Here is an 18056-nt window from a genome sequence, read left to right on the forward strand (position 1 = left end):
CTATAGCTCAGGCTGTTTCAGCCACTGCCTCCCCAGGTTTAGATTCTTAAAATTTGTCTCCTATTTCCTAGACATTTCCTAGAAAGCATAAAAAAATGGTACTAACTATGCCTCAAAGGTATATTTTTTAATGTATATTTATGAATTTTAAATATAATTTGTGTTGTGAAAGCTATTTTTTACAGTTTTTTTTTTATTATTTCTGGTACTGACTAGCAGATGCTCTATATGTGTATGTACAGTACCAGTCAAACGTTTGGACACACTTAGCCATTAAATCCAATGGGTAGGGGTGTCTCAGGCCCATCTCAAGTTTGCCACTGACCATCTGGATGGTGCAGAGGATGCATGAGAGAAAGTCATGTGGTCAGATGAGACCAAAATAGACATGTTGGTATAAATACTGCTTGCCGTGTTTGGAAGAAGAAGGATGAATACATTCCAAAGAACACCATCCCAATTGTGAAGCATGGGAGTGGAAACATTATGCTTGGGGGTGCTTTTCTGGAAAGGAGTACAGGACGATTGGACAACGATCTCCTGACCTCAGTACCTCAGTACAAGCCCTGAAACCTAAAAGATCTGGAGAAGATCCCTGCTGCGGTGTGTGCAAACCTTGTCAAAAACTACAGGAAAGAGCTGATCTCTGTAATTACAAACAAATGTTTCTTTACCAAATATTAGGTTATATTTTCTATTGTATCAAATACTTATTTCATGCAGTCAAATGCAACTTGATTATTAAACCTATCTCTAGTTAAATGAAGAATAATAAAACAATGCAGTATGGTAAGTGTTGTTTTTCATCTGAGGTTGCATTTATGTAATTTTAATACTTGCTAATGACTAGATTTTTTTCCTGATACATAAAACCTTAGAACTGAAAGAGGGTGCACTATCTTTCTCAGATAACTGTATTTGATGATGGAGGAGGATAACTCTTTTGTGAGCTTGTGGTTTCTAATGTTTTCCTTTTAGGAAGTTCCTGTTAATTTTGAAGCAAAATGATAAATCTGGTTATTTAGTTTAGCATAATTTTCACTATATATTGTAAAATACGTGTTTATTCTCTAAATGTGTAACAAACTTAATGTAATAAGTTATCTACAAACACACATTTTTCTAGTCATGTTTTCAAGTTTCAAACTTGATAATGACTGATTGGGTGGCCGAACAGTGAACATAACAGATTCAGCAACAGGAAGCTGGTGAAGATCAACTGCTCCTGATATAGATGATCAGGTAACCGGTCCTACAGGGACAAATACCTCTGTGTCTTGCATTACATCTTATAACATAAAAACACCCAGGTTAACTTTACATCTCAAAACCACTGGTTATGTCTAGATTAACAATCAGTAGTTTGGTTTTATAGGTCTGTGGCTGTTGGGTGAACAACATTTAACTATATTTGGTCATTTTCCACTTCATCACATTGATTCTAAAACCATTAATTGAAAAACAGGAAACGGAGTCATTAATAACTGGACTCTGTGTTTGAACTATTTTCACACTTACGGCATTTCTTTGAATCTGAGTGATGCTGTTTTAGAAAACAGTAGGAAGAAACATGAGTAAACCCACAAGAGCATCCTTTTTTACTAGAAGTCAGCTGATGTGACACTTAAAAACACTCTTCACAGAAGTATCAATTTATATCAAACAAGTAATACCTCAAATTTATAAACAAATTTTATAAACCTAATCATATAGAGGGACATAATATGGATGGTGATAGTTATTTCTTTATTGATTAAAATAGAAATATTACAAATTAGACAAGTAAATACCTCTGGAAACAAATACTTTACATATTTTGACATCTGACACATGGTATCAGTCCACACACTTGTACATAAGTGAGATTAACAAGACAGAATGACTAAATACTTTTTTTGTTTGTCATAAAAACAAACTAAGGTACAGGAATGTGGGTTACATATTGTTAATGTAGCCTAAAAATTTGTATCATTGTGAGTTGTCTTTTACTTTGTACATCTCCAAGTGCCGTGTCAGATCTTCGATACGTATATCCTTCAAGTGTACCAAATGCTCCAACTTGTTCACTTTCATCTGCAGGATCTATACACAAGGATGTAAAAGGAGAAGGTTAAACTGGAGGAGGTTTCTTAAAAAAAAAAAGGAGAAGTTGCTCATGTGTTACTCTGCTTTTTTCTTTATAAGCAGATGTGGCAAAAGCTTGCATCCGCTGAGTTGATATTGACTCACTGACCACTGCTGACACAGCGTATGAGACATAAAACACACACACACACACACGTTGCAGCTGGTTGGTCTATATGACAAATCTTTTCCCCTAAAGGGCATAAAAAATGGAAGATGGTTTTGTTTACAGATATTCAGCTAGTCAGCAGAGTTTCCTGCAGTGTGTTTGTACCTCCACAGTCTCCTGCAAAGCCATGACTGCCTGCTCTTTTTCCTGCAGGATTAGCCGGAAAGTAGGGTCCATGTCTGAATATAACTTTACAGCGTGCTGCAGTTTCCTGCACAACATTTTTTTTTCAAAATGACACATTATCATTATTATTATTATTAAAACAGTTCAACCGATTCATTTAGTTCAAATTTGAAGTAATATTTTGATCATACACGTTTTTTTGCACGCTCTTCTCATCTTTTTTCATTTCTGACAGCTCAGCAGGAAGTCTTGCTTTAGTCTGATGAAGTTCTAGAAAAGAAAAAATATATATCATCAACTGGAATGAGAAAGAAATCTGTAGTTTCTGGTTACAAACAAACAGAACATCCTCTGATAAAAAAATTTTTGGCTCAGTAAGATAAAGAGATTCAATTCCATTCAAGGCAAGTAAGTGCTGATCACAAACAGACAGAGAAAGAGGCAAGGAAGTCAGATAAGAAGATAAAGAGAAAAGAAAATCTGGTAATCAGGGGTGAACTGGCTAGTGATAAAGGTCATCTGGATGTTGGGAACTGATAACAGCTCTGTCTCTTAGAGTGGATGAGGTGCAGATGGAAAGGGAAAGAGCAGAGGGAGGAGGTGCTGGTCTGAGGTCAGCTTCACAGACTAGTTTTAGTTACAGATGAGGTGTGGGAAACGGAAGAAACACATATCGCCAGTTCACACCCTTAAGGTTGTGGCATTTTCTAATCAGTCCTGTTTGATGCCTTCAAAAGGAGGTATGTATGTGTCACTGTGTGGTCAGTGTCTCAGGGCAGTTTAGCAGGGTACATTTGCTGATGAGGTCAGTAAAGGAAAGAGAAAGAAAGAGATCACTGCAGTGACAGAATCAGCACTGACATTAGTCATTAATTATTTTCCAGAACACAGAAAAAACAAAGTAAAGTCATTTGGATTATGCTGAATCTGTATTTGTCAGCTGACCAGCAGACAAAGTACTAACAACAAAAATCTAAAATTATACCAGCTGTCCCTCTAACGCTGAAAAAAGGCATATTTTTTGCATTGTCAGCTAACACTTTCCTCAAAAACAGTATTGCACAAGTCTGAAATCAAAGCATAGTCAACATAGTTCTTTCTACTTCACCGGCATGAGGTTTCCCCTGGTTCCTGGTGTCATAGTAGTCCAAATTCTAAAGCAAAAAGGCAAAACTGGTCAAAATGTGGGTATTCAGACCATAACAGTTCATCATTTGTAAGCAGCTTATAACAAACTTCTGATATGACTAACTGATAACTTCTGACCTCTGATATATTTGCCCAAGTACCCACTAGTATATTATTTGTGGTGTGCTCCAACTTCTTGTCTATCTTCTCCCTTAGGGCACTTAGCACAGGCTCTATTGCTCCAGCAGTACTCAATACAATCCTCCTCCCTGTCTCCTCGGGCACGTGAAAATCCAGTTTGGAAAACACCTTCCTGCCAATGCAAAAAAAAAAAAAAAAGGGATTTTTCAAATGGATGACACAAGAGAAATGCAGACTGCATGTGATTTACTGATGAGCCCACAGAGACAGCTATGTTTACAGTCCAGTCCCATAAATCTGTAGTTGGCTATGTGCCACACCAGTGACCCGGGAGAGGCTGTAAGATGTGTTCTCATGACAAAAAGGGAAGGCCCAGTCAAATGTTCAGCTTAAAGTATGTACAAAAGTGCCTTGAGTACAACAAACAGCAAACCAAACCCACAAAACACAATAGATCCTCCAACAAGTTTTATTGTACATGCTTTTTCTACTTCTAAAAAGTGCTGCTTTGGTGTTGTCTTCTATTTAATCATTAGCCCAGAAATACAGTGTAATATGAATTAAAGTTTTTGCAAACAAGAAGTATTGCTGTTTCATGCATATCTTTCAACAGTGTTATAGCCTCTGTGTCCTTTACTGTTGAAAACAGTTGAAAGCAAGATTTCAAGATCATGGGTGACTGCACAGTTGGTGCTCTATCTATCTTGTCTTCACCTTTGTAGAAAATAAACTGGATAAAAATCCTCCCCTTTCCATAGGTCAGTGGTTACTTCAGTTGTATTTATTTACTTATTTTTATTATTATAATTAATTAAACTGATTCCTTTATCTTCAATGACCAGAACTTAAATAATCATTTAATCATTAAAAGATTAGGTTATTAAAAGACTGTAATTGTGAAAATATGACTGATGGTTGTCTTGCCTGTTGAGGAGGTTCCAGTTGCTGAGTTTCTGCTGTGTAGAGTTTGCAGGAACATAGTTGTGCAGGTCAACAAGCTTTGGAAAGAAACGCTTAACAACCTCAGCAGCCATCACTGCGGAGGGTCCAGCATGGAGACACGGTCAGTTCACAAGTAAACAAACACACAGATATTTGAGCCGATAAACTACTTAAACAGTCAAATGGGATTATTGTAGATTAAGAAATACGTGACAAATGAATGCGAGATCATATTACTGCTATTTGCGTGGTTGCTCCCTATGGACTGAACGTAAGCAAAGGCTTAGTGTGCTCTGTGTGTTTTGTGCTACCTCCATCGCTGAAGTCTCTTGTAATGTTTCTTTTGGGTCTAGACAGAGGTATTTTGTCTATCCATGCGAACAAATCTTGCAATTCCTCATCGTTAAGTTCTCGATCCATTATTCTTTAAGGTACATCTATCTCTGAACAGTTTATAATGATTCAAGCTGTTAGCTTTTTAGCTTCCTTCGACCACTAGTTGTTTGAAGCGTTCCTAGGCAACCGATGGTAAACTGCAGCAACAGAAATAATGGCGCGTGGATGAAAAGACGAAACGATGCACTCAGACATGTGTCACGATTAATATTTATTGTAAAGTGGACTTTAAACTTCAAAAGAAAACCAGAGGGAAAAAAAATCTGCATAAATCAAACCAGTATCCTCTCATTAAGAAATAAAGATATAATCTCTTTAAGAATTACAATCAAAATGTCAGATAATAATTTAGATGCACAAAGTCAAGCAATCATAGCTAAGAGGGGAAAAAAAACTTTTAAAATACGTCTATTTAAAAAAATAATAAAACAATACAGTTAAATTAAATAATAAAGTGCCCATTCCAGTGCCATGGACAGATGAGTACTAAATGGCATAGGGACCCAAAAAACATTGTAACCCTGACATAGTTGTGAAATATTTCCCTGGAAGAGATTGAGACACAAAATTAACAATAAAAAAAAAAAAAAAACATAAAGCACATATATCACCAACTAAAATAATTACCGAAAGACAACTACTGCTATTAGACTTAAAACAACCTTATAAAAAGTACCATAACCACGAAGAGACAAAAACTGGCTACAAATTTATGCAAAATGACTATACAATGGACAAATAAATGCAATACAGAACAAACAATGGCACAAAACAGAATTTTGGGACTCAAAATAACCACAAATAGATAAATAAAAAGACTAAACTCATTTATGTAAAATTGGATAAAAAAAAAGGAAAACAAAAACAGATCTAACTTAAATATAACATTATGCAAAACATGTTTGAGAACGACATTAGTATCTGCAATAATTTGTGGCTGTTGTATGTCTCTTTCAGTTTGGGAATTCTGGTCCTCAGTAGAACATTAAAGATACTTACATATTTGTGCATAAGGATAAGGAAGTATTACAATCTGTCCAGTGCTGTCCAGGGCAAGATTTTAAAATATCCAGTAACAAAATCATGAGAAAACAGTAGCACTTCAAACAGTTGCACCATTGACTATTTTAACACAATCAATATCTTCTCATCCAGGTTTTGATAATTCTAGAGAAGTAGTGCTTACATTGACCATGAGAATCTTGTTATTAAGTTCCCCGTATACACGACCATGTAAATATCCAGGTTTCTGATTATGTGCGTATACAGTTCTATTTAATTTTCTTATCATCTTGGCCATTATGATCTTGACCAGCAGGGCATGTTCAGAAACCTGGATAGGTTGTTATTTGCTGCAGTATCCTGGTTTCTCTCAGAGTATTCCAAGTAGCATGTCCAGGTTCCTGAGTGCAGAATAAGATGAGCAATACGTAACTAGTATACTTCAAAAAAATAAAAATAAAAAACCCAGTCATAGCCAGGATGTTGATGTACATGTAAACAAAAACATTGATAAGGTGGCTGATTCATTAAGTTCACAAATCCCAGGATCAGCGCATCAAAACATTTCCCTTAAAACTACATTAAAAACAATTATGGCAGCAATTTGTCATTGATAAAGCACTCAGACCGAGTCTGCTGAACATGTTTTCAGGTTCGTATCAATATAATGAAGGCTGGCAGGAGCAGGACACAGACAATGGTAATCCACAGGGATACTATAATTAATGGAAAAGCGCTGTCTGTTAATGTTGCTGACCCTTCTGTGGATCTTGTTTCCACTTTAAAACAGACAATTATCTTCAGAAGATCTTCTTGCTCCTTCAAGGTGCAATAAAAAAATGATCATTCGCCAGAGGATCTCAGTGTGTACTCCAGGGTAAATTATTTCCTCTGTCATCTTGGCCTACAGGGGGGCATCAGGGCAGATTTTCCTCCAAGCTAAAAAAAAAAAAAAAATAAAGACTGTTAGCACACATACTTTGGAAAAGTTGATCATTTATTTCCCAAACTAGTCCTTATATTTTTTTTCCACTGCCTCAGAGTCTGAGCTTTTCAGTCAAAAGGGTTTCTGTGCATGCTAACTCACCAACAGTAAGCTACTGCTTGTTCATTATACTGTTATGTCTTTATAAACTAACTGCTTTTAATAAGATTTAAGAATGTCTAAATTCCAACTGCTTGAAAGTCTGGTTCACTCTGTCTGCTTGTCATACATACCAGCTGAGTGTGTGGCAGTGAGGATGGGGCTGCAGAGGGCTTTGGCTTCACTGGAAGCATTGGAGTTTTTGGCTTCATGATCTTTCAAAGACGGAATAATCATATTTCAAACAAGCAGTAAAGACAAGGACACTCAAATGTATAAATGCAAACAAGAGCATTAAGTTGACTTTAATATCACCTACTGGTTTTGTTGTAAGGGGTGGAAGAGGTCTTGATGGAGGAAGCGGCCTTTTCTGACAAATACAGAGAGAAAAAAATAAGTTGTACATCATTTTATAAAAACAAACTATTTGTTTCGTTGAACAGAGATCTGTTGTTAATCCATTGTCATTTTACCTCAGGATAAACTGGTAGCCTTGACACAGCTGATGGCTGCATTAATGGACATGCAACCTAAATAAATATATTTATTTAGTAATTGAAAAACAAGATATGGAAATTATGTTATATTTAAATAAAGGGAAAACAGGAGCTCAAAGTACCTGGGGAATCTTTGATGACTGATCTACAGCTAGTACTTTCTTGGGTGGCTGTAAGGAGAGAAAACAGAATGTGCAGCAAAAGCTTCATTATTGTTTTTCAATTTGAATACTAAGTTTAATTTAGATTCTGCTTTGTTTATTATTAAGACTTTCTAGCTGGTATTCACTGTGTCTTGAGGACAATTCAATTTAAATTTAAAAAGCAGCTTTTTAAAAAAAAAATTAAATAACTATAAATTTGAGGCAGTTACTACAAATGGCAATATGTCTGATGCAGAGGAAACACAGTAAAGCAAACACATGTAGTGTGAGCTGAAAGAGAAGCTCACCTCTGGAGCTGATCTGCATGGCTTCAGTGCTCCAGTCTGTGGTTTGTTAGTAGCAGAGGAGAGAGGTTTACAGGCTTGAGTGGCTGATGACTCCAAAAATGTAGGCTGGCTGATGTGTGGGGATCTGAGCTGAGGACTGCCTCGTGGACTGCTAGACCTAAACAGTGGGTTTGATTGTCCCGACGTAGCTGGAAGGCATCTGGAAAGAAAATGCGCACAGGAATGTAGATTAAAGATGTACATGAAGATGAGGTTTGTTTCTAATTCTTAAGTTGTAATTTAATAAAATCTAAAAGAAAGATGCAAATTGTTTCCGCACCTCTTCGTAGGTTGCCTTTTTCTGATACAACACATCAGACTCCCAATAACCAGGACCAAGAGCAGAGGTAAGCAAACCCCCAGTGATACAACATACACAACCAGGCTGGACTCTAAACACACACATATACACAACAGATTGTGTCACTGCATTTTTTTTTCCTTTTAAGGATGAGAAATAACATATGTCAACTGCTCAGGAAGCAGAATTCACTGTAACATCATTATTGTATTTGTACTGGCTGATAGGGAAATTCCATTCACTCAGTATTTTTGCTCATCAGAACAAACAACAGTTGTTTTAGAGTCTGTGAGAAGTATTAACTCTTGCTGTGAAACAGGGTCATGCTTAAATCATTGTTTTTTAAAAAGGTCAAGCACATACAGAAACAAATACACAGAATCGTCTGTGTTTATTTGTGTGCTTACGGAAAAAAAACAAACAAACAATACCTTCAGTAATCTCTGACTGCTGCACGTCACAGAAAGGCGGAGCCCAGCCAGGATCACAGTGACACTTACTCTCATGATTGCATACCTGTCAAAGATCTCACAGTAAATGAAGCTGCCATGCCTCCACAGCACTGTGGTGTTTTTAAGTTTTTTTTTAATTCATAACACAAGTTCTCACCCCATGGTTGCTGCATTTGGATGAACAGTCATTTGTTCCGTATGCTTTTATGTTTTTGATGTCTTCGCATCGTTGATTGCGGCATACCTGACAGATAAAGACATTACAAAGATATTGACCCCCCAAAATATGTAATTCATGAGGGTTTTATTCATGCTGACTGTCAGAAGCAGCTTTTCTTTACCATATTGTTGCCACACTTGGTGCCAGCTGGCACCATGGCCAGGTCAGCTGGGAAGTTGTCTTCAGGGTTCATTTTTGCCTCATTGCATATTACTCCATTTCCTAATTTGTAAAAGGACTTCCTGGATGTCAGTGGAAACTCCCATCCTCCGGAACAGAAGAGTGTTCCACAGGATTGATCTCTGTAACCAAAAAACACATGCAATGATTCAACATGAACAGACATACTTCACAGTAGTAATATGCTACCAACTACAGTCTTGTGGCTTTAATTGCCTACCGGCTGGAGCATCTCTGGCCTCCTAGTGTTTTTCTGCAGCCCCCGTGCTGATTGAAACAAACATCTGGTGCTACATCAGCATCTGAACAGGATCATAGCAAAGAAGGTGGGATGGTGACACTGGATGTATCAGAATGAAAGCACATACAAACCAAACTGTCACTCGTAGGTGTTTTACCTGGTCCCCAAAGTCTCTTGCAGTGATCTTGCCTTGATGGGCACTGCCCATTATAGCAGTATCCTTTTCCTCGGTTGCATGGAAGGCCGTTTTGGGTGAAGGCATCAGTTGGACAGGCTGCAGAGAAGCCAGTACAATATTCTACCAGATCGCAGTCTCCTGCCTTTGGTCTGCAGATGCTGCCTGTCGGTTTCAGCTGCAGAGTGCAAAGAACCACAGATGGTCAAGTACAAACTACTGAAATATATTCACTAACACATGAAAAGCCAGACGACACAATCAAGTCTGTCTAGATATGTTATACAATAATTATCATGAATGTAACTTCACACATCTAATAAACACTAGACACAGTGGGTAGTGCTTACTTGGCAGCTTTGGCAGCACTCTCCGTCTGCACACTGGGCTCCAGGACTCAGTTTGCAGGTGGTGGCATTGCAACAGGGATTCTTGCACTCCTATGAAGCAGAATATTACAAATCTGTTTCCTCTGTGGCATTTAATTATATCATATGCATTCCTTTTGAATGCATCATGCACAAACCTCCACAGTGCCACAGTCACATTCCTCTCCGGGCTCTAAAAAGGCATTTCCACACACTGGTCCCCCATAGATGCGATCAGTGGGGGAATGAGCATCTAGCAAACAGGCAGGGTTGATCTCTTCCAAAAACTTGCTGAGCTGTAGCTGGCTGCAGCTGCTGAACAGTTCAGGATACACAATACTAGAAGACATAGTAGGAACAAGAAAGGAAAAAGTATTATCTTATCTTATAGATTTGTAGATATGTATGAATTTAATTACAGGTGAAAACTGAGCCTACCCAATACTATCAGCCATGATACAGGCTTTCTTTGATGTAAACGAACCACAGACACAGTTTTCAGTATCATGAGACAAGCCCAGGTTGTGACCCATCTCATGGGCAATAGTGGAGGCCACTCCTATTGGGTTATTGTTATGGTCCTATGTGCATTAAAGGTATAAGGGTGAGTGCAGTTCACAGCATACATTTCCCTTCATTACTTGTTAATTTCCCCATGTTTAATCTGTTAATATGACATACCTCATTGACAGCTCCAGACTTAGAAGTGCACATTGCATTGGTGTTGGCTAAGCCAACAGTGGAGCCGTCAAAATCCACACCCCTGAGCAAAGAGGAGGCAAAATGTTTAGACATGGGCTCTGACAATTTAAACATCCCTTTCTCTTTTTTGTGCAAAGTTAAACAGGAAAATCTTACGTAATGAACTGTGCATTGTCGTGTTTGGTCCTTGGCACCAGGTACTGCTGACGCCACTCAAGGAAGTGAACCAGGGTGCTTTCAGGGTTAGTGCTGACCTTTATCTGATCTTGGTATGACCAGATATCCAGACCTACGAGCATCACACGAATACCCACAGGGCGATACAGCTGTAATAGCACAGAGCATAAAAGTTACACATAATAAAAAATTAAAATCAGTATTTCTGAATGTGTGTAAAGTGATGCTACAAGCAACATGATCTAAAGGAAGCCACTGTTGGGGGTACTGCAGTCTGGTGTTTCTTTCATGGTAATCATATTCAAAAAGGATATGTGAAAATTTTCAAATTAGGTGTGAAGATTCACAGTTAAAGTTAGATTTCATAGTGAGAGAACTTTCCCTTCCTTTTATTGGTCAGTCTAGTTAGTAAAAAACAAAATATCCTGCATGAATACTTTCTGTTTATTTGCCAGAGTACAGAGAAACAAACATACCTTGTCCACGTGGTTGGCTACTTCAAGCACTCTGGCCTCTACTTTCTTCTTACTGCCAAACTTCTTATACTAAAAGAAATTATTATTCAAATTAGTATTACAATTAGCATCTCACATACAATTAGCTATTCATCCTAAGCTCTTACTTTCAGATAAGCTGCATCTACAGGTTCAAAGGGAAAAAAATTAATTGGGAATCAAACCTCTGTGTTGTCCACCACCACAACCAACTCCACCGTCCTGGGTTTTCCTGATTGGCTTTTGATCTGGGATCTGCTTTTCTGAGTAACACAAAGGGCAGATTCCCATCAGTAATAATCACATCTCTATATGACTCTGTGTATGTGCAGTTATTTGTTGAATGTACAAAATAAAAGTAACAAAGTGTGTTTTCATTTCAGTTTGTGTGTGTGTGTAGGTGGATCTTGAGTTTGCAGTGCTGTTATTCTCTTTATATGTATTTTCTTTTTATTTAAAAAATCTCTTTCTTTATAATTTAGGCTTCTGTTTATGCTATATTTAGCATATTTTCCACCTTTATTGTACCTCATTTAGTCTCTTTATGGAATTATATTACACTTCCCATAGTCTTTTATTGTGACTTATAATCTGTCTATGATTTTTTTCAATTTATACTTTTTTCCTTTTTTTCTCCATTATTGAATTTGATTGAACATTTTGTGAAATGGGACACAATTTCATTCTTTTGAAGTCATTTTTTAAGGTTATCTGTTCACTGATACATTTTACTGATACTGATACAGAACTGTGCAAAGAAATTATCAACATCTACAACTGATTCTGCTGTTTTTTAGTATTCTGTATAAGATGGTTGAATGTAAAGCTGAACTATAAAATTTTAGTGGCCTAAGTCCAAATAGTCCAGGAATGTGTCCATGCTGCGTATTTACCAGACTGCTGAAGTGGAACAGTCCAGACGAACGAGCTCCATGATCATAGAAAGTGGTTGTGTTTCCATGGGAACAGGAGCTCCGCTTCCTCCTCAGGTGTCTGTAGTTGTAAACGGCATGAGGACCCTCAACACTGAAAGCTTCAGAGTTTGTTCTGCCATCTTGCTGTCCTGACTCATCATCATTCAGAGGTTCAATGAGGTACATCTGATCTTGAAGGGTTACAAACCCCCTGAGGAGCAGAAAAAGAATTTAAAAGCATATCTGACCAGCCAGAGATCAACAGATCAAAATCAATCAGATCAAGTCATACGACAGTCTAAGTCAGCTTTTACTTTCCAACCTATAAAACCTGTTGCTATTTGCTTTCTGGTACAGAGCTGAAGTGGAAGAACTAAGCATCCCCTTGGATTAGACAAAATGATAATGTGTCACAGCAAAAGACCCATATAATAACATTTAATTATATTTCAAACTTCTTTCAGGAAAGCAGGTCACCTTTTTTTTTTAAATTAAAGCTAAAGGGGAGATTGTAGCCACTTTACTCACTTCATTCCTGTGCACAATCCAATGCTGGCAGAGGAGTCCTCCACTCCAACAATGTGTCCATGGTAGTAACAGTGAACCTGGAAAGACATTAAATACTTGTAAAAGAAACTTACTTGTTCTTTGTGAAAGAAACAAAATATACATGTAACTACCTGTTTTCTAATAACACATGAATTAAAACAAGTCCTTTTTTCTGAGGAAATGTCAATTTCTCTTTCATAAGAATTGCCCCATGTCACTTCTTGTAATGAGGAATTTTGTAGTTAAGAAACTTCAGTTGCTCATCTGATATTTTGCAATAATCAGGATATACAAGTATGATGACAGTAACTAGCTGATATTGGTGTTGAAATATATATATATCCAATAGTTTAGAGCTGTGACTTTAATTGTGTGAAATAATAAAAATCCAAGTGATGTTTTACAAAACTGTTCAAAACAAATATTACAAATTCACCAAAACTAACAGAAGCTTGTAAGTGCAGGATATTTAATCAGCCAGTATGTATGATAAGTAATAATTTCATTCATTCATTCATTCATTCATTCATTCATTCTTTCATTCATTCATTTTCTATACCGCTTTGTCCAATTCAGGGAAGCTGGAGCCTATCCCCAGCACTTAGCAGGCGAGAGGCATAATTAATGTTGTATAAATAATGTTAAACTTAAAGTGAATCCAGTATGGTTCCTTTTAATTGCAGCGTACCCTATCAAAATTAGTTAAGTCACACTAATAACCCATGGATGTGTGCTACCCACAGACATGGTAAATGTAGGCTAAAAGAAATAATTAAAAGTTACATACCCCAAGATCTGGAGCAGTTGAAACTTGGGAGCCCTCATCAGAATAGTGGGTAACAGTAAAGTTTTTTCCAACAAGATTTCTGAAAAGACAACAGTTTGTGTATCAGTAATATTGACAGTACAATTTATGTGGACCCAGCACATGAAGATAAAAATTAAAATGTTCTTACTTGTTCTTCTCCAGATGAAGAGTGTAATTTCTCCCTGCAATGCTCATAGAATAATCAAGTGCATATGGGTATTTCTATTGACAAACACAGGGGAAGCAGAATATGTTTTTATACATTCTTCAAAGATTGAAACATTTTAAAGTTGACTTAAAAATGAATTTACTAGAGTATGTGTTACCTCATGTGTCGCAGCATCACTGATAAGAGACGTATTCAGCCTCTGAGGTATCAATGTTTGGTATTTTATCACATGAGGAAGCGTCTTCACAGTGGCCGCAATTATTCCTGAAAGTATCAAGAATGTTTCATACGAAAGAAAGAAAGAAAGAAAGAAAGAAAGACTGAAAGAAAGAAAGAAAGAAAGACTGAAAGAAAGAAAGAAAGAAAGAAAGAAAGAAAGAAAGAAAGAAAGAAAGAAAGAAAGAAAGAAAAAGAAGCTTCCACTTACCCCACGAGGAGAATAAAATCCATATAAAATATCCAGAATGTAACATGTTGCTCTGTCGGACGGACTCAGTCATTGTGTGCTGAAAGTCTGAGAGACCTATCTTCATCTCTCCGCCCATCTGCTGTGTAATATCCTGTAAATGACCATCTGATACCGAACAGCTTTGCTTATATAGTGTAAGAACGAAAATTCTCTGGTTTGTGTGGTGTCACAAGCGACCATGACCATACATGTACAACAAATTTATTTATTTAGGTCCGTATGTTTGGGAACGTGCACAAATTTTCATTGTGTAGATATTGAAAAATAAAAATTTATTTAGTCTTCATTGCAATTATTTTCATTAAATGTACTAGGTGTTTGAAACTTAATTGAGTTTTAAAAATTCTATTTCTTATCTATTTCAATTCAAGAGTGATCCTTTAGGCAATCTCCTTTTGAGCTAAAACCCACTCTGATATTTGTCTCCATCTATCGGTAAAGATGTTGGTACGTCATGCATTTGTGCTGATAGCATGAGCATGTATTATTATGCAAACATACTTAAAAGGTATAAAACCAGACTTAAAGAACAATAAACCTTAGTTAAACATAAAACCACAAAATAAATATCTCGAGTAAAAAATATCAAGAATGATTAGAAAATATCTAATAAATGATGTAATAATCAAAATATTTCCCAGAACAGCTGGAGCTGTTAGTTAAAGTACTTAAAATGCCACTTTACTTTAGGTTTGTTCATTTTGGGCGAGGGCTATTTTCTATTAATTTTTTACAGTTTTGAATTTAATTGCAATTAAATACATTTTCCAGACATTAATAGAGCTTGAACTTATTGATTCAGTCGTCTACTAAAATTAATTTAAATAAAATGGTTTCTTTTTGGTGGCAAATATTGTTATGAGATTAAAATGCGATTAATCAAGATTAATTAATTAGAAAGCCTGTAAAATTATATATATATATACCGGTTGGTGGCGGTAACGCGCCATGTTGATGTCGACAACAAACACCCGCCTGTATGACGTTATCTTTTCGCGCCAATTACAACCAAAACACAGGAATGCGTAGCTTCGTAGGTTGAGTTGGATATGGATAACATTACAATAAATAAGGGATAAAACATCCATACTGCTGTAGTCAGGGTTGGTCTAACTTCTGACGGAGGGAGATTTATTGACAAGTAGCAAGAAAGACCGTCCGGCAGGTGCCACGGAGCCATACCTGGAGACGATGCACCCTGAGGAAGATAACCCGTTCACTTTCACTCCCCAGCTTATCCGCCTCCAGAAAGACCACGATCTGTTTGAGGTAACATTAAATACAAACCGAATCGACTGCTATCACTTCTGTCAGATAAAACTTGCGGCGATAATGTTTGCAGTATTATTAGCTAGCTATTGTAGCTGTAACATGCGCATCACTTGTGTTGACAGGATGGAGACATTCAGAGACACATGTATCTGCAAGACCTCTACATCTCTGAGAAAGAAGACAGGCCAACGCTCAGGCATGGGAGTCAAGTTCCAGCGATGTTGAAGTTGGCTGTAGTCGAAAGCTAAAAACAAACTTCTGTATATCAGCCACAACACAGCAGGGAATATTTAACATGCAGTTTACCAAACAGTTAACCAGCAACAAACTCCCTTGGTAGCCTTATATTAAGTTGAAAACCTAAGTGGCCATCACATAATCATTCATTAATTCAGTCATTCATACTTTATAACGCTGTAGCCTACCCCTGCATTTAGCTGGCGAGATTCCCATCACATTTTGTCAGATATAATTTTGAAATGTTATATGCTAAATTTAAATGTAACACAAAATAATGAAGAAATGACTCATTTTTATCATTAATTATTGATTTGTCTAAATTCCATTATGTCCAGAAATTAAAAAAATAATCAAGTTAACCCAGACATTATTCAATTCCTCAGCTGCAGCTGTGGATTTGTCTCTTTAGCTGTACCCCATTGTAATTTCAGGAATGGTCAGGCTGTCACTTACAGTCGTTCTCCTCTTGTCTTGTCTCAGTGTGTCAGAGTTTGCCTGTCACATCTCTGACTGCAGTGCAGTTTTCAGTACATTGGAGGAGTATGAGCACCACTACAATTCCCTGCACAGGCACGTGTGCTGCTCCTGCCGTCGCTCACTACCTAGCGCCTGGCTTCTTGACATTCACATCCAGGAGTGGCATGACTCACTCTTCACTATCCTTGCCCAGAAACAAGACATGGTAAATCAGTGACTTTTGCTCTCCAAAAATACAAGTAAAAAAAGCTGAACCAAATGACAATAATGTTAAATGTTTTTTAGGCCTTCAAATAAACAGGCTAGTACTTTCCCCTGACATTTCTTTGCATTTTTCAGTACCAGTGTTTGGTGGAAGGCTGTGGACAGAAGTTCAGAACTAGTGAACAAAGGAAAGACCACTTAATAAGAATTCACAAGTATCCTCCCGACTTCAGATTTGACAAAAACAAGAAAGATAAGAGGTAGGACTTTGTAAATTATAATTTGTCCACTAGATGGCAGCAAAATATGAGGCAGCATGCTGTCACTCCTCTTCAGGGGTTGTGTTCAAGAGGAGGGTCATGCATTTGAATAGGCTAGTTGTTCCGACACTCATAGAGTTAAACTCAAAACTTATCTTTTTCTTAAGTATTTCACATGCTTGTGTTATCAGAAAATCATTTAGCTTTGCTAACCACTGTAATATGTGTAATGTTGCCACATTTTTTTAACATAATTACAGCTTCTAATACAATACTGTTTTTATATTTCCTTTAATGAATGCATATTTTAAATGTACTATTTCTGTTAACAGAACCAGGGAAATGAAGAGACAGCTGGTAAAGGATGCAGCCATGGAGGTAGTAGGTGATGTGTGTGAGTCTGAGGGTGTGTGTGAGGTTCTATGCAACGTGCTGTCTGACCAATCAGAGCAAGAGGAACCCATGGAAACACGTGTGTCTGCAGAAGAAGCTGCAAGTACTGTTGCAGCTCTGGGTACAGATACAAAAACTACACCACTAAAACCACAATACTCCTACAGGTTAGTGTTTTAAAATATTTGTTAGACAGCATCATGTTTCAATAAACTCGACTTTTAACTTTACGATTAAATTTAAGGTAAAATGTTAGCCAAATAGAACATATGGTCCTCTCTAGATAAATTTTGTTCCATGGTGTAAAGTCTGGTTAAGCAAAGTGATCATTTAGTCATCTATATGGATTAATATATAATTAAAATATGAGTCAATATATCCCAAACATTTACTGCAGCTTTTTTTTCTTCTTAATTTTACTTGATAAACAGTCTGATTTCAAGTGTGTGGGTTTTTTTTCCGCAGGGTTCCTACAACTGTGTGCTTTGGTCACGGTTCAGTCCGAGGCTTCAGAGGACGACGGGGCAAAAAGAAATGATAGATTGCAAATTAGTTTTGTCTTCACTTTTTTTTAAGAGTACAACTTTCTGCCCTTTTCATCATAATGTATTTGATTTTATATGTGCAATTAAAGTATTTTTTACAAAACAAATTGATTCGCATCATCATATTTCAGGTGCTTATATTCTCATTGTTCCTCACTTTTTGGTCATGCTTCTCTTCTTTGTTGTGACATCCTACTGTGAGCAGACAGGATAATTTGTACTGATAAAAGTTGGTTTGGAAACTTGACATATCAGTGGAAATTTTAACAGAAGGATGCAGTGCAGCTTAAGGCTGCAATATGGACGTTTATTGAGTCCACAGTAAACAGAAAAATGAGAATGTCAGA

General features: G+C 37.0%; 3 protein-coding genes across 6 annotated transcripts; 1 reads left to right on the top strand and 2 right to left on the bottom strand.

Annotated features, from left to right (window-relative positions):
• Positions 1 to 1727: 1727 nt before the first annotated feature.
• spef1 (sperm flagellar 1) lies at positions 1728 to 5130 on the bottom strand. Of its 4 annotated transcripts, none has more exons than XR_006013313.1 (8): positions 4942 to 5130; positions 4613 to 4724; positions 3686 to 3860; positions 3528 to 3573; positions 2611 to 2689; positions 2399 to 2504; positions 2230 to 2317; positions 2009 to 2082 (listed from the first exon to the last, which is right to left on the bottom strand). XR_006013313.1 is itself a non-coding variant. In XM_042010683.1 (7 exons), exons 1-7 carry the CDS (start codon positions 5048 to 5050, stop codon positions 1969 to 1971), a joined length of 714 nt encoding a protein of 237 aa, XP_041866617.1. In that variant the 5' UTR covers positions 5051 to 5130; the 3' UTR covers positions 1728 to 1968. The 4 variants fall into 4 exon arrangements, 2 of the variants coding, with proteins under 2 accessions (XP_041866617.1, XP_041866616.1); XR_006013312.1 differs by having other exon boundaries at positions 2012 to 2082; positions 2165 to 2317; XM_042010683.1 differs by lacking the exon at positions 2230 to 2317 and having other exon boundaries at positions 1728 to 2082; positions 3713 to 3860.
• A 100-nt stretch (positions 5131 to 5230) lies between these two features.
• On the bottom strand, positions 5231 to 14434 carry adam8a (ADAM metallopeptidase domain 8a). The gene is made up of 25 exons (XM_042009500.1): positions 14277 to 14434; positions 14007 to 14113; positions 13829 to 13902; positions 13660 to 13738; positions 12852 to 12928; positions 12303 to 12534; positions 11595 to 11672; positions 11392 to 11460; positions 10895 to 11064; positions 10718 to 10799; positions 10475 to 10617; positions 10195 to 10375; positions 10019 to 10108; positions 9651 to 9846; positions 9473 to 9554; positions 9194 to 9374; positions 9010 to 9096; positions 8832 to 8916; positions 8380 to 8491; positions 8061 to 8259; positions 7732 to 7779; positions 7586 to 7642; positions 7432 to 7482; positions 7247 to 7327; positions 5231 to 6967 (listed from the first exon to the last, which is right to left on the bottom strand). Exons 1-25 carry the CDS (start codon positions 14392 to 14394, stop codon positions 6923 to 6925), a joined length of 2724 nt encoding a protein of 907 aa, XP_041865434.1. The 5' UTR covers positions 14395 to 14434; the 3' UTR covers positions 5231 to 6922.
• Positions 14435 to 15431: 997 nt separating this feature from the next.
• Positions 15432 to 17808, top strand: znf511 (zinc finger protein 511; the record flags this gene model as incomplete). Its single annotated transcript, XM_042011171.1, has 6 exons — positions 15432 to 15587; positions 15713 to 15786; positions 16311 to 16512; positions 16647 to 16771; positions 17104 to 17331; positions 17630 to 17808. Coding segments are annotated over 6 exons (858 nt in total), but the record flags the coding sequence as incomplete, so codon positions are not given.
• Positions 17809 to 18056: the final 248 nt, after the last annotated feature.

The sequence above is a fragment of the Melanotaenia boesemani genome, chromosome 16 (assembly GCF_017639745.1).
Source record: "Melanotaenia boesemani isolate fMelBoe1 chromosome 16, fMelBoe1.pri, whole genome shotgun sequence".
NCBI classification, from domain to species: Eukaryota; Metazoa; Chordata; class Actinopteri; order Atheriniformes; family Melanotaeniidae; genus Melanotaenia; species Melanotaenia boesemani.

Coding starts and splice junctions, on each gene's coding strand:
- spef1 (XM_042010682.1), bottom strand. CDS start 5,050: ATGGATCGAGAACTTAACGATGAGGAATTGCAAGATTTGTTCGCATGG. Junction 2,690..3,527: donor CCAGGGGAAACCTCATGCCG/GTGAAGTAGAAA, acceptor TTTCTTTTCTAG/AACTTCATCAGACTAAAGCA. Junction 2,083..2,398: donor CTTTGCAGGAGACTGTGGAG/GTACAAACACAC, acceptor CCTTGTGTATAG/ATCCTGCAGATGAAAGTGAA.
- adam8a (XM_042009500.1), bottom strand. CDS start 14,394: ATGGGCGGAGAGATGAAGATAGGTCTCTCAGACTTTCAGCACACAATG. Junction 9,847..10,018: donor AGTGCTGCCAAAGCTGCCAA/GTAAGCACTACC, acceptor TGCACTCTGCAG/CTGAAACCGACAGGCAGCAT. Junction 8,917..9,009: donor CCAAATGCAGCAACCATGGG/GTGAGAACTTGT, acceptor GATCTTTGACAG/GTATGCAATCATGAGAGTAA.